Source organism: Natrix helvetica, assembly GCF_964273705.1.
Source record: "Natrix helvetica genome assembly, chromosome: 7".
In the NCBI taxonomy this organism is placed as follows: domain Eukaryota; kingdom Metazoa; phylum Chordata; class Lepidosauria; order Squamata; family Natricidae; genus Natrix; species Natrix helvetica.
Window position 1 is genome coordinate 64,457,231 of NC_138558.1, and position 14,010 is coordinate 64,471,240.

The 14,010-nt window shown below is 44.5% G+C and overlaps 1 protein-coding gene across 1 annotated transcript in view; it reads right to left on the minus strand.

Moving 5' to 3' along the window:
- KIT (KIT proto-oncogene, receptor tyrosine kinase) overlaps positions 1–14,010 on the minus strand; it is a 144,504-nt gene that overhangs the window by 44,958 nt on the left and 85,536 nt on the right. Inside the window, exons 6-8 of the mRNA XM_081959290.1 lie at positions 13,441–13,630; positions 11,408–11,523; positions 743–857 (exon numbers count right to left, since the gene is read on the minus strand). Of these exons, the coding sequence (XP_081815416.1) occupies positions 743–857; positions 11,408–11,523; positions 13,441–13,630 (421 nt within the window). The remainder of the gene's footprint in view (positions 1–742; positions 858–11,407; positions 11,524–13,440; positions 13,631–14,010) is intronic.

The window sequence follows — 14,010 nt, forward strand, 5'->3', positions numbered from 1 at the left end:
TCTGCATCGGAGACAGACAGGGGGAAGGGCCATCTGGGAGCTATGTGCTGCCTCCGGAGTCTGACATCAGTGAGGCAGAAGAACAGAAGGAGCCTGTTCCCAGTGTATGCATGTGCAGAGCTGCCAGAAGGCAAGAACAGTTAAGACAAAAGGAGTGACTCAGACCTTTGCAGGAAACAATTTTGTCGGTTTAAATTCTGAAGCTCCGTTTGACTCTGGGCCCCATTTGGCTTTGCAAAACTAATTGGCAATTAGGTCTCTGGCAGGGTTTCAAGGGAAATAAAGGTGGGTGCTTATCAGCCTTACCCTGAAAGACTGTGGCAGACTTCTGTCGGACTCTTCACAGACTGGTTGTGAATCATTACGGGCTGTGAATGAACATAATTCACAGCCATTTAAATTAAAAGAGGGTTTTGGGGACTAAGCGTGTGATTTTTACTGTCTCAGGAAGGCTAGGTCAGGACAAGCAGAAATTCAGCCTCTTCTCCTATCTGCCGAACCTGCTTCTTTCATCCCATGAGGGGTGGAAATTATTTCTATGAAAACAGAATTTACTGAGCACGTGGCATGAGGTGGATTAAGATGCCCCCTTCTCATCTCACTTCCAATGGAAACCCAAGAAATGTACTTTCTCACGAGGTTTCAGGCCATAAAAAAAAACTGGAACGTTAGAGCTGATTGTATTGACTTCTCATCCTTTACATTTAATCCAAAATCAAAACAAATTTTTAGAATCTCTCACCTTTGCTCAGTAGCTGGGCAAACATACCAGCTAATAGTAGGAGCAGGATATCCACTTGCCACACAGAGTAGCATGCCATTGCTCAGTCTTTCTGACGTGACAATCTCTGGTTTGGCTAGAGAATGAATGAAAAAAAAAGATAAAGAGAAATAAAGAGGACAGTTTTATGAGAAGTCATTTCTACTTTGCCTACATTTCAGCACAATTCTATTAAAAATACTAGTATAACGTATCTGTACCTGCAAAAGCTCTCAATTTATATATCTGTTTTTAAATCTTTTCATCCCATTTTATGTCTCTATTCAGTGTTTTAAAAAGCAAATTAATCAGCAGAAGGGACAATGGGCAGCCTTGCCTTGTTCCCTTTTTTATTTTTCACATCGTTCTGTTAGATCGCCACTAACAATTATTTATGCTTTCTGTAAAGTATAAGTCGATTTTACCCATTTTAAAATTCTCTTTAAAATTCATGTCTTCAAATCTTTAAACAGGAAAGTCCAGTTCAAACTGTCAAAAACCTTCTACGCATCTCCAAAAAATCAACCCACGTATGTTGTTTCAAATATTCTGAAATATCAACAGAGTTGTAACATTGTTCTTTAACTATCTTTTAGGTAAAAACACACATTGATCTTCATGAATAACTTCTTGCAAAATTCCTGGAAGAACGTGTTCCTCCTGGATTTTGGAGTTAAACTAACTCTTGGCTTTTGATTTGGTTCTGAATCAGCAGAAAGATCAAATAATATGATTCTATACAGATTATATGCAAATTGTTTAAACATAGATCTGTGATTTGTCAACATATGTTTTTATTTTGGTATGGTAGAAAACAATGCAATTATTATTCAAACATATATTCAATCATATTGCAATTATAGTATAAGATTTTTTTATCTTGCATTCCCATTTTGACTTTTTTTTATTTGTATGATTTAGCTAACCCTATAGCTTTTCTTGTAAAATTTAAATCTATAACCTTTGTTCTTAATTGTTATTACATGCACTTAAAAATAATAATAAAATTATAATTAAAGAATTAAGGAACTGATGTTAGCCTAAGCATGCATAATCATGCAAGCTGAGACTTAATCTTTTGCTTATCAAATTCACATTTTTCCCAGGGACTCAATGTGTTTGATACCCTTTCCCCTCAAAAGCCTTCTTAATAGCACTTGAAAGACACAGTAACTTAATTCTGTGCAGTCACCTTGTGCATAGAAATCTTGCACACTGCTCTCTATTATGTTGCAGCAAAGAGAAATAGCTGGCTTCCGCAGAACTACTGAATCTCTCTTCCCTGATCAGCACCAGTAGTTTTTACATCAGCTGGGGACCAGGTACAAGCTTTCAGGGTGTTTAGCACCCCGACTAAGGGTAATGTGGTTTGCAAAAGGGAATTACAGGATGGACAGAAGAATGAAGTACCCCCTATTGCCTTTTTCTTGAAAAACAGCAATAGCACTTAGATTTATATACCGCTTCACAATGCTTTTTGCAGCCTTCTCTAAGCAGTTTACAGAGTCAGCCTATTGCCCCCAACAATCTGGGTCCTCATTTTACCCACCTCGGAAGGATGGAAGGCTGAGTCAACCTTGAGCTGGTGAGATTTGAACTGCAGCTAGCAGTAAGCAGAAGTAGCCTGCAGTACCGCACTCTAACCACTGCGCCACTCTGGTTCATGGGAAAACATCCCTTCTTGATCTCTACAAATTTTTAGCTACCCAATTTGGGATGAACACCCTTGGAATGATGTGGAAGTAGGAATGGAATTCCAAAGGAAAAATTGCAGACTAGAGGAACCAGGAACACCGCTCAGGTGAGGACATAGATAATCCTCCCAGTGCTTCCACAGCCCTCTAAAAGGAGGCAAAAGGCCAGCTGTCTGCAAGGAAGATAAATCCTTCCATTCCCCACCATCCTGTCAGAGCTGAAGAAGCTTCTTGGATGAGAAGTGAAACCTCTTCAAAGAAAAAACAAGTAAGTCCAGTTGCTTCCTGAAAAAAACCCCACCTTGGGGATCCCCTCTTGATATTACTTTCCAGTGCAGAAGCTGCTGGGCTCCAGAATACAAATGAAACATATAGTCCAAGTCCAAAACAGGCTGATTATTATTTTCCCCATTTTAGAGTGTGTGGCTGAAAGACAATCTTCCTAAGGTAGGACAGCAACATTCTCGCAGCTCCTTCCCAAAATCCACTCCAATGTCATGGATTTTTTTTTACTAAACTCAAGATTTGCAATTATTGCAGCAAGCCTTGCATGAATATACTAAATTTTCAAGACTCCTAAAAACTTTAAAAAGATTTAGCGATCTCACAATTTTTGAGACCTTAAAAGTCAAGGTTCCCCTCGCACATATGTGCTAGTCGCTCCCGACTCTAGGGTGTGTGTGTGCTCATCTCTGTTTCTAAGCCGAAGAGCCAACGCTGTCTGAAGACGTCTTCGTGGTCATGTGGCCAGCATAACTAACACGGAACACTGTTCCCTTCCCACTAAAGGTGGTCCCTATTTTTCTACTTGCATTTTAACGTGGTCTCGAACTGCTAGGTTGGCAGAAGCTAGGACAAGTGATGGGAGCTCACTCTGTTACGTGGCGCTAGGGATTCGAACCGCCGAACTGCCGACCTTTCTATTCGACAAGCTTAGCATTTTAGCCACTGAGCTGCCACGTCCCCTAAGAAACATATAGTCCAAGTCGACAACAGGCTGATTTTATTTTCCCCATTTTAGAGTGTGTGGCTGAAAGACAACAATCTTCCTAATCATTAACATTCTTGCAGTCCCTTCCTGAAATCCGCTCGAATTTAATGCAGTTGCTGCTGCGACAGGCACAAATTTTCTGACTTCCTCAGCTACCAACCTGTTGACTTCTGTCTTGAGGCCACTGAGCAGATCAAAGCTCATGTGACCCTTGGGGCACCCCCAACAATGGCATTGTGTTGGCAGTTTGTTCTCCTACTAAAGGGATCTGGGATCAAGTCAGTGGTGGGTTCCGGATCCCGGTGCAACCGGTACGGTGCAACGGCGCCTAGCGTCTCCCACATGCACATGCGTGCATGCATCCTTACCTTCGCGACACCTCCAGCTGCTTGGCGGAGTGTCACGCAGGCGCCATACGCTTCGTGTGCGGAAGCGCCAAAGAGTTCAAATACAGGTATGGTGGGTGGGGGCGGCGGCTGGGGAGGGCCTTCCAAGCACGGTACCGGAACGGTACCCAGTGCTCCCGGAAGGCACCGGTACGCCCATACCGGGCCATACCGCCTGAAATTCACCACTGGATCAGGCTGACATCTAAGTCTGCTCAGCTCAGCTTACGCTTTAGCGGTGTTAAGGTTATTTAAAGGATTCCAGGACCATCATTCATTGTGCTGCTTTATTTAAAAGATGTTTCCCTTTCAATGATAGGAAGACTGATGACTTATTATGCCGTTACATAGCTAAAACATATAACCGGATTTATTAAAGTCTGAGATGTATTTTATTTCCGCTCCAAGACTTTCTTGTATTACGTTTAAGAAAGCCCAACACTGTTGCAATTAGAAGATTATTATCTGAGCCCCTGGGAAGACAGAGGCAATAAATAAGATCTGCAGACATTTACATCACCTGTCTTGAAATAGTGTTCAAAGAGAAACAGGTACGGCAAGAAAGGCTTTTGACAAACTTTTCCATAACATCCTGTGAGGATTTATTTAATGGAGCAGTTGGACAGCTGCTAAAGGAACCAGGGCCAATAGAATTTGTAAGTATCTAGGACTATGCCTTGATATTCGGTGCCAGATCTCCTCAGGTGCAGAAAAATAAGCTTTTAACTGTAATTAATGTTCTGTTATTTGCCTGAAAAGGGCTTCAACTTCTTGTGGCTATCCCAGGGCAGCAAGCCAAGAATGATGGCCTCTCAGGAATCACGACATCATATGGCCACAGTCTCTAGTGGAAGGTTTCTCAAACTGTGAGGGGCCTTGAGAAAGTATAGAGCAGGGATGGCTAAACTTTTTGTTCTCGCGTGCCGACAGCTTGCACGTGGCCACACACATAATACAATGCACCCTTCGCCCTTTGCATGTGTGCACAACCCCTGCGTTCCCCCTGCCCAGGTGTGCACGCCTTCCCTATGCTCCCCCTGCCCCCCCTGTGAATGCACACGACCATGGGTGGGATTCAAAAATTTTAGCAACCGGTTCTCTGTCTGGTTGCTGGAGGGGTCTGGGCATGGCAGTGGTGGGTTGCAGGTGGTACGCCCTGGTACGGGCGTACCGGTGCCTGTCTGGAGCACTGGGTATCATTCTCTGTACGGTGCTCTGGAGGGCCCACCCTCCCGCCCTGGTTCCTTACCTGTATTTCAAAGAAACGGGCCATTTGTGCATGCGTGCGCAGCGTACGGCGTCTGTACGACTCTCTGCCGAGCAGCTGGAGTGTCGCAGGGGGTAAGGATGCATGTGCCGCTGCTCGCATTCATGTGGTGGCTGCCGGGCCCCATTGCACCGAGATTTGGAACCCACCACTGGGGCGTGGCCTGCTTGGCTTCCTGCACCATGGGGGGGGGGGCGTTTTTGCCCTCCCAAAGCTTTGGAGGCTTTCCTCGAGCCTCCGGAAGGGCGGAAATGGCCTCCCCTGGGCTCCAGAGGCAGGAAACAGGCCCATTTCCAGACTTCCAGGAGGCCCGTTTTTTGCCCTCCCAGAGCCTCTGCACGAACCCTGCATTTACTTGGCATCCACAACAGGCTATGTTGAGAATCCTGGCAGGGATGGGACACACACACCCCACGCATTGTGCGTACGTCTCCCACATGTGCGGCAGAGACCAGAAAATCAGTTGGCCAGTGGGAGGCGCGTGCATATGCGTGGTGGAGCTGAGCTGGCCGACAGCTCATGTGCCCACAAAGAAGGCTCCATGTGCCACCTGTGGCATCACAGGTACAGAGAGTGTCCAGGGGAGTTAGGAAGAACTTTTTACAGGTTCTTACAACAGTTCATTTGGTGATCAATCAAAGTTACAGCTTCATTATAACTTATCACCATTTTTCACTTAAGGTGTTGCAGCATCCCTGTGGTCAAGGGATTTGCATTGGATACTTGACAACTGACTCACATTTATTGCAATGTTCCGGGGTCATACGATCATATTTTGCAACCTTCTGACAAGTCAATGGGGAAGTCAGATTCACTTAACAACTGGGTTACTAATTAGCTGCAGTGATTCACTTAGCGTATGTGACAAGAAAAGTCTTAAAATGGAGCAACACACATTTAACACATTTCTCACTTAGTAACATAAATGTTGGGCTCAATTGTGGCTGTAAGTCGAGAACCACCGGTAGTTGTACATATCTTTATTTAAAAATAAAGTTTTATTGCTTTGTTTTCATTTTTCATTTGTGTTCATTTTGGCGTGTGGATTTATAAGAGATGTATATTAAGATTAGATCAAAGGGTGGCGTGGTTGCAAAAACTTTAGAACTCCTCTTACAAGTTTTCTCTCATTAAGTAAACCAAAACTTCCTAGCAGAAAACATCCAAGTATTGTACTCAAGTAATTAATATTTGAGTTTGCTGAAGCAAAGCAACTAGATCCTGTGTCTCTTCTCTGTTCCTTTACCAGGCATAAGTGCTTATCTAGTAGGAACTGGGGGAAAAAAAACATTTTCCTTTCTTTTTGCATCTATTATTTCTGTCAACGCATCCAACCCTACAATCCAATCTTTTGCAAAATTGCCAGGGCTGATTTGCAACATGACACCACTGAGTGAAGAGGTCACACAGATCCTGGACAAGAAGGGAGTGTCAGGTAAAACTGCCCCGGGCAAGTTTGACATCTTTTTATTTCACTCTCAAACAATCACAGTTCAAAACAAGTCTCTCCCCCACTCCCCTGCAGTCCACATTTCCAGAGTTGTACTTGGACAGTCAAATGACTCTTGTAGATGAATATGTTGATGCTACGTCAAGAGTAAAATTATACAGACCAGGGCATCCAAAGGTGTCAAACTGGATTTCTTTGCGGGCCGTTCTCTGCGGACTGGCTGGGGAGGGAAGAGGGGGAGAGATGTGACGGCCCCCTGTGCCCATTTTGGCCAGCAGAGTACGGTAGGAGGCCACCCACGCCGAAAATGGGGCACGGGGGGTTCCCTGTTTTGGCTGCCAGAGGCACCGCGAGGCGATGCTTTGCTATTTGCAGGCTGGGCCCACGGCCAGATTCAAGAACCCCCCGGGCTGGACTCAGGGGTTGGGACTTGCTTTTGACACCCCTGATATGGGCCATGCTGAACATGGCATTATAAAACAGAATTCTAATGTCAGGGTCCAAGTAACACCCTCAACAAAAGAAGACTCCGAGCCTTGAGTTTCCTCCAAGTTCCATTTTATTAGATATCATGTTGGCACATCTGGGAAAACCCGAATCTGAAAGCTTCCAGGTTTTCCCACCCAGTTGAAAGTTCAAGACCCTGCCCCAACACCCACAAGTCCATCCCATGGTCCAATCAATCATTGCCATGAAGGAAGATTCCTCCCATCCTTCCAGGTGCAGGGAGAAGGCGACCTTGACTCTCTGAGAGAGAATGTTATTATGGCTACATATCACCCATAATCTGTACAATCCCCCCTCCCATTTTCCCACAGTAGAAAATGTGGCAGGACTGAAATCCAAAAGTAAAAGATGGCTTCCAGGTCTGACATCTATAATGTATAAGATGCTAAAAGTTGGAGTGATGGGTTGCATGCTTGTTGATAAGCCAAAATTCTCTGAAATTATTTGATGTGAATATGACCACAATCGTTGCAAAAATAAGTTGCCTGCCATAACTGATTCCATTGCTGTCATGATGGGATGATCAGTGTTTGTGGAGATTCTCCATCATCCAGGTCAGGGTTGTCCCAAAGGTGCTTTTCCAAAAGGCAACTAAACTTTCTTGACTTTTCCCCTAGGAAATATTTCGCTCCTCATCCAAGAAGCTAAATGTTTTCAAGGGAAAAAGAACCTAAGAAAGTCCATTTGCTTTTTGGAAAAGCACTTTTGGGATATTCTGTTCAATCTTTTCCTGCATTTTAACTATAATAGAACTTAAGCAAGTTCTATTATGGCCTCCAGGCCTTCTTCATAGATAAACACTCTTTGTTATTACCAAAACCAAACTGAGCAGCTGGTCATTAACAACATGCACAACTGTGACAAGAGGCATCACATCAAATTTTACACACCAGTATAATACGCAGTGGCTCAGTGGCTAAGACGCTGAGTTTGTCGATCAGAAAGGTAGGCAGTTCGGTGGTTTGAATCCCTAGTGCCGCGTAACAGAGTGAGCTCCGATTGCTTGTCCCAGCTTCTGCCAACCTAGCAGTTCAAAAGCATGTAAAAATGCAAGTAGAAAAATAGGAACCATCTTGGATGGGATGGTAACAGCGTTCCGTGCATCTTCGGCATTTAGTCATGCCAGCCACATGACCACGGAGACGTCTTCGGACAGCGCTGGCTCTTCGGCTTTGAGACGGAGATGAGCACCGCCCCCTAGAGTCAGGAATTAGCAAATATGTGCGAGGGAAACCTTTACCTATAATAATTCTGGGCTATAACAATGCAAATATTGCAAGCATTTTTGCCTAAATTCAGTGCAAGCTGAATCCCTCCTTAGCTCCGCCTACCTCTTAAATGTTGGATCAAACCTTTTTCAAAAGTAAATAAATGATTTGCTGTTAAATCCTGAGCCAGTCTAGATTCGGCGGTCTCATTCCTACCCCTCATTATTATCTCACCGCGGTTCCAAACATTGAGAAATAAATCTAAAAAAAAAAAAGGCACATCCAACATCTTTGCTTTGCACTAACTTTGAAAACTCTGCCTCAGACACAGAACAGATGTTAAAAGCCCATTTTTTACCTGCCGGCACTGTTATTGGCCAATCATATTTACATGATCAACTATTCCTACATTGCAACATAAAGTAGTGGCCATCAAGAACTGATGAAAGAGAGCTCGTTGGGTGTTTCTGTAACTGTGGTCCAAGCCATGATATGCTGAAAAGAGATTGCCTCTCTATACCAGCAGTCACCAACTGGTGGTCCATGGACGACTGGTGGTCCGCAGAAAAATTATTTGCATTTTTTATATTGCACTAAATCAGGGGTCCTCAAACTATGGCCCCTGCGACAGATACGTGCAATGAATGTCTGTGTTGCTGCAGAGAGTCTCCCCCTTCGGGGTCTTTTAGGGCGGATTGGAGTGAGGAAGATATTCCAATTTGGGGTCTGCTTCAGCCTCCTGGTGTGGGGTGTTAGGCGAAGGCGGGAGTGAAGAGCTGCTGGTGGCAAAGAGCCGGAGGGCCTTGTTCCAGCATCATGGCCTGGAACTGGGTGACCATCTCAGCCCGCTGAGCCTCCAGGCACTGGCACTTGGTCTTGCACTCCCGCAGGTCTTCCCTCTGCTTGGAAAGTCTATGCTCATAGTCCTCAGTGAGGTGCTTCTGCTGAGTCTCCTTGTCGGTCAGATCCAATTTGAACTGAGCCAGCAGTTTTGCCAACTCTTTCTCGTGGTGGCTGCTTAGCTCCAACAACTGCTTCCTGTTGGGGCCCAAAGGAGCCTGGGCAGTCAGGCGAGGAGTGGCTGGGAGGAGGGGCGAGTAGAGGCCAGCGAGGCGGCCCTTGATGTGAGTGACATCAAGTTGCCCCCACCCACCCAGTCACATGACCACCCAGCCATGCCTAGTCAGCTAGTCATTAGGCAGATCATATTAGTGGTCCGCGGGATTTAAAATTATGAATTTAGTGGTCCCTCAAGTCTAAAAGGTTGGGGACTCCTGCTCGATGCAATAATCCAGCTGCCTAAACATTTCACATTGAGGTGGATGGGAATTTTGTTTAACGCCACGTTCAACCATCAGCTCATGTCTCTGGATCAATACCGCAAACTGAAGTCATGTTGGAACCATTAGCCTTTTCATCAAACATTAATGGCCATCTTTATCTTTGAAAAAAGATTAAGTGGAGAGGGGAATTCCGTAATCAAAGGCTGCTGGGGAAGGTTAGAGCCTCTTTTTTCTCTAAACCAGACTAAAGTTGTTGTGGTGATTCTTGTTGGGGTGGAATAGCAACAGCACTTAAGACTTATATATCGCTTCACTGTGCTTTACAGACAGGGATAGGATTCAGCCGGTTCGGACCAGTTCACAGGTGGTTGCGGTGATCAGTTGGCTCCGCCCACCCGCCCCTGCGCTACTCTGTCCTATGTTTCCTTTGCTCGAAGCCCAGCTGACAGGCGTGGCAGAGAGGATTGCTGTGCCTCCGTTGTTTTACTCATCGTGGCTGCAGTAGAAGGTAAGTTTTAGAGCTTTTTGGAAATGCACTACGCATGTGCAGAGTGCATATTTGGTGCATGCTCAGTGAATCGGTTATTACACCGGTTGAATCCCACCACTGTTTACAGCTCTCTAAGTGGTTTACGGAGTCAGCTTATTGCCCCCCAACCATCTGGGTCCCCACGGACTCTATTCATGATCTAAGAGGTGTAATATATATAGTTGACTCTCTATTCATAGCTTACCCTGGGAACAAATTCCCTCCGGCAGGCAATGATGATAAAATACATACTTGCCTCCATATTTATTTGTTCTACTAATTAGCAAGAGGGGGAAAAATTAGGTAATAAACTAAACGCAAATCAACTCAACGACACTAAACTTGCAACTCCCAAGACAGAGAAATGCTAAAGCAATTTTTTAAAACAACAACAACCACCTCCATTTAACCATGCTTGGAATCTTGTCACAGCGGTCTTTAATAAAACTTAATGAAATTAGAAAATTTAAAGCATTTAATGGCAAATTATTGATAAGAGGATGGGAGTATGCAAAAGAGCTTAATGAAACCTTCAATAATTAGTTTGTGATAGTTGAAGCAGCGTGCAATATACAGCCATTAGCATTCCTTTTTTTTTTCTCTCAGAATAATAGAGATAATTAAAGACAATGGAGTGTATCAAGCCCACCCTTGCAAACTAGCTCCCAGGATGAGGGTTTGGGGTATTCTTTTTACACTGTCTGGATCAGGTTGCATCACATTCCTTTGAATACAGTACAGATGAAGATGTCAACAGAGAAACAAAAAGTTATAGGAAATAGCAGGTGAGAAGCATTCCCATTCAAAACATTGCTCAGACCAAAACTCTCATTGTGCACATCAGTGAGTCTATCCTACCTCTCAGTGAGATCTAGAAGGAAACGCAGTGGGGCAGCAGCTGAACAGAAATGGTCTAAATCAGGGGCGTCAAACACAATTAAAGTACAGCGGGCTTCTTGGTCACTCCTCTCCTCCTTCAAGTGCCACCTGTTGGGATGGCCTTGGTTCCCATGGGAAGGCTCATTGTGTCTATCTACTCCCTGCCCCACTAAGAGTGTGTGGCAACTATGAAGCAACAAAAGATGGCTTCAGCCAGGTTCGATTCAGAGTTAACACTTGAATTGATGAGAATCGAACTGCCAAACTGCTGGCAGCTGTAGCCTGCAGTACTGCATTCTAACCACTGCGTCATCACAGCTCTAAAATCTTACTTTATAGAATGGCCTCCATTTCAGCCATTACATAAATACATAAGACTCTCCCAATGTGCAATTTGCTTTAGTTAAACGCAAGGCTTTGTGGCAAGGAAATGTCACAGGGATTGTTACTTACTGTTTACATAGATGTTAAATGTGACAGAGGAGTTGGCGTCTGAGTTGGACACAAAAAACGTATAAAGACCTCCTTCCGTTTCCTTTAGCCGTGTAAGGTGAAGCTCGCTGGAATAGCTACAGGAGGAACAAAACAGCAACCTTCATTACTCACCTCATGGTGGATAGTCTAGGTCAGTCATGGCTAATATTCTTCTAAAGGTGTGCCAAATTTGTGCGCGTGTGCACTATCGCGAGTGCATGTCCCACCATCTGCACATGTGCATGTGAAACCCCAGAACCTGCGCATGCGACACCCCCTGTGCACGGGGGGAATTTTCACCCTCCCCAGCAGTGGTGGGTTCCCCACATGGACATGCGCAGTGCACGCATGCGTCTTGCTGTCCAGCGACACTTCCACGAGCTTCCGCGATGCTCTAGCTGCTCAGCGGAGCATCGCGCAGGTGCTGTATGCACCATGTGCGTGCGCGGAAGCACCGAAGACTTTAAAGACAGGTAAGGAGCGTGGGCGGGCAGGTGGGGTGTATCACCTGCAACCCACCACTCCTCCCCAGACTCCAGAGGCTTTCCTGAAGCCTGGGGAGGGCGAAAACGGACTCCCCTGACCCCCCGGAAGGCAGAAATGGATCATTTCCAAACTTCCAGTTGGCCCATTGGATTTGTTTTTCACCCTCTCTAGGCTCCAGAGCTTTTCCTGAAGCCTGGGGAGTGCAAAAATGGCCTCCCCTGGCTCTCCAGAAGGCCGAAAATCAGCCGGTCAGTGCGCACATGCATGCCGGAGCTGAGGGCTGCTGTGCTGGAAAAAATGGCTCTACGTGCCACAGGTTTGCCATTATATGTCTACATGCCTTTTTATAATATAGTACCCTGTTTCTCCGAAAATAAGACCTCCCCGGATAATAAGCCCAACTGGGCTTTTGAGCGCAAAATAAGCCCTCCCCAAAAATACTGCAACATAGCAGCAGCCATGAGGTGACCACGCTTGCCACCTCCTGCACCTCAAAAATAATAAGACCTCCCCAAAAACGAGGCCAAGTGTTTTTTCGGGGGTCAAAAGAAAATAAGACCCAGTCTTATTTTCGGGGAAACACGGTACTAAGCTTAGACAACTTCTGAGTTTATACAGGTTTAGGTTAGGTTTATTAAATTTATAGACCGCCCCCTCTCCCCGCAGGGACTCAGGGCGGTGTACAGACTGTTCATATATAAAACAACAAAACATGACATAAAACACCAGACAAAACAATACAACCATACAGTCTATATATATAACCCAAACTAATTAAATAATTAAAACAATTCTAAAACCAATTTAAAACCCCAAAATGTAAAATTTAAAAAGCCATCCAGGAAGGTCAGTAGCGAGTGTTACTTGCTACAGTAACGAGGCCAAGTGTTTTTTCGGGGGTCAAAAGAAAATAAGACCCAGTCTTATTTTCGGGGAAACAAGGTACTAAACTTAGACAACTTCTGAGTTTATACAATCAGACACAGTAAGAGGTTCAATTAGGGAAGGGAATGTTGGCAACCATTAGACTCCAAGAAAAGCAGGAAGATCTCTTCCAAGCCAAGTCTGTACAGGTACTCCTCAACTTACGACAGTTCATTTAGTGACCATTCAAAGTTACAACGGCATTAGTGACTTACAACCATTTTCCACACTTACGACCATTGCAGCATCCCAAGGGCCAGGCGATGTACATTCGGAGGCTTGACCACTGACTCATATTGATGATGGTTGCAGAGTTCAGGAGTCAATTGTGCGACCTCCCAAAGAGTAAACTCAATGGAGAACCCAGATTCACTTAACCACCGTGTTACTAATTTAACAACGGCAGTGATTCGCTTAACTAAGGTGGCAAGAAAAGTCACTTAACAAATCTTCATTTCACAGCGTAAATTTGGGGCTCAACTGGAGTCGTACGTTGAGGACTACCTGTATAGCATATTCCTACAGAACATTAATGTAATTATTCTGTGGAATTTGGTCTCCATCTCCATATATTGATGCTTCAATTCCATGCCTTGCCTTACCTGTTTTTGTCTATATTTGTGACTCTCACATAATGATCAGATGAATTCTGCAGTGTTTTATTCATGTATAGCCACAGTTCCTCTTCTGGTTTCGGATACGCGTCATACGTTACTACCAAGCCCAGATTTTCCCCGTCGTTGACATAGAGTGTTGTATTTGTTGAAGTCGATAAATTGACATATCCTTTACCTGGTGGAAAATTTTAAAGACCTCTCTTTAGAATCTTTGCATATTGACATTAATAAAATGCTAAAACCAAGGTCAAGGAATACAGAAGCCCAACTAAATTGCAACTTGCAGAAAAGCAAGCCTTATTAGCTAATGAGTGCTAATGACATTTGACTGAATGAAGTGAACAGAATAATGTTTTGCACACAGACCATATCTTTATACGCCATCTACACCTATAGGGTCACTAATAGGCCATTCAAATCAATGTGTATTTATTTAGTTTTTCATCCCATTAAATACAAAGGTGGCACAGTGGCTAAGACGCTGAGCTTGTCGATCAGAAAGTTCAACAGTTGGAATCCCTAGCGCCGCATAATGGAGTGAGCTCCCATTACTTG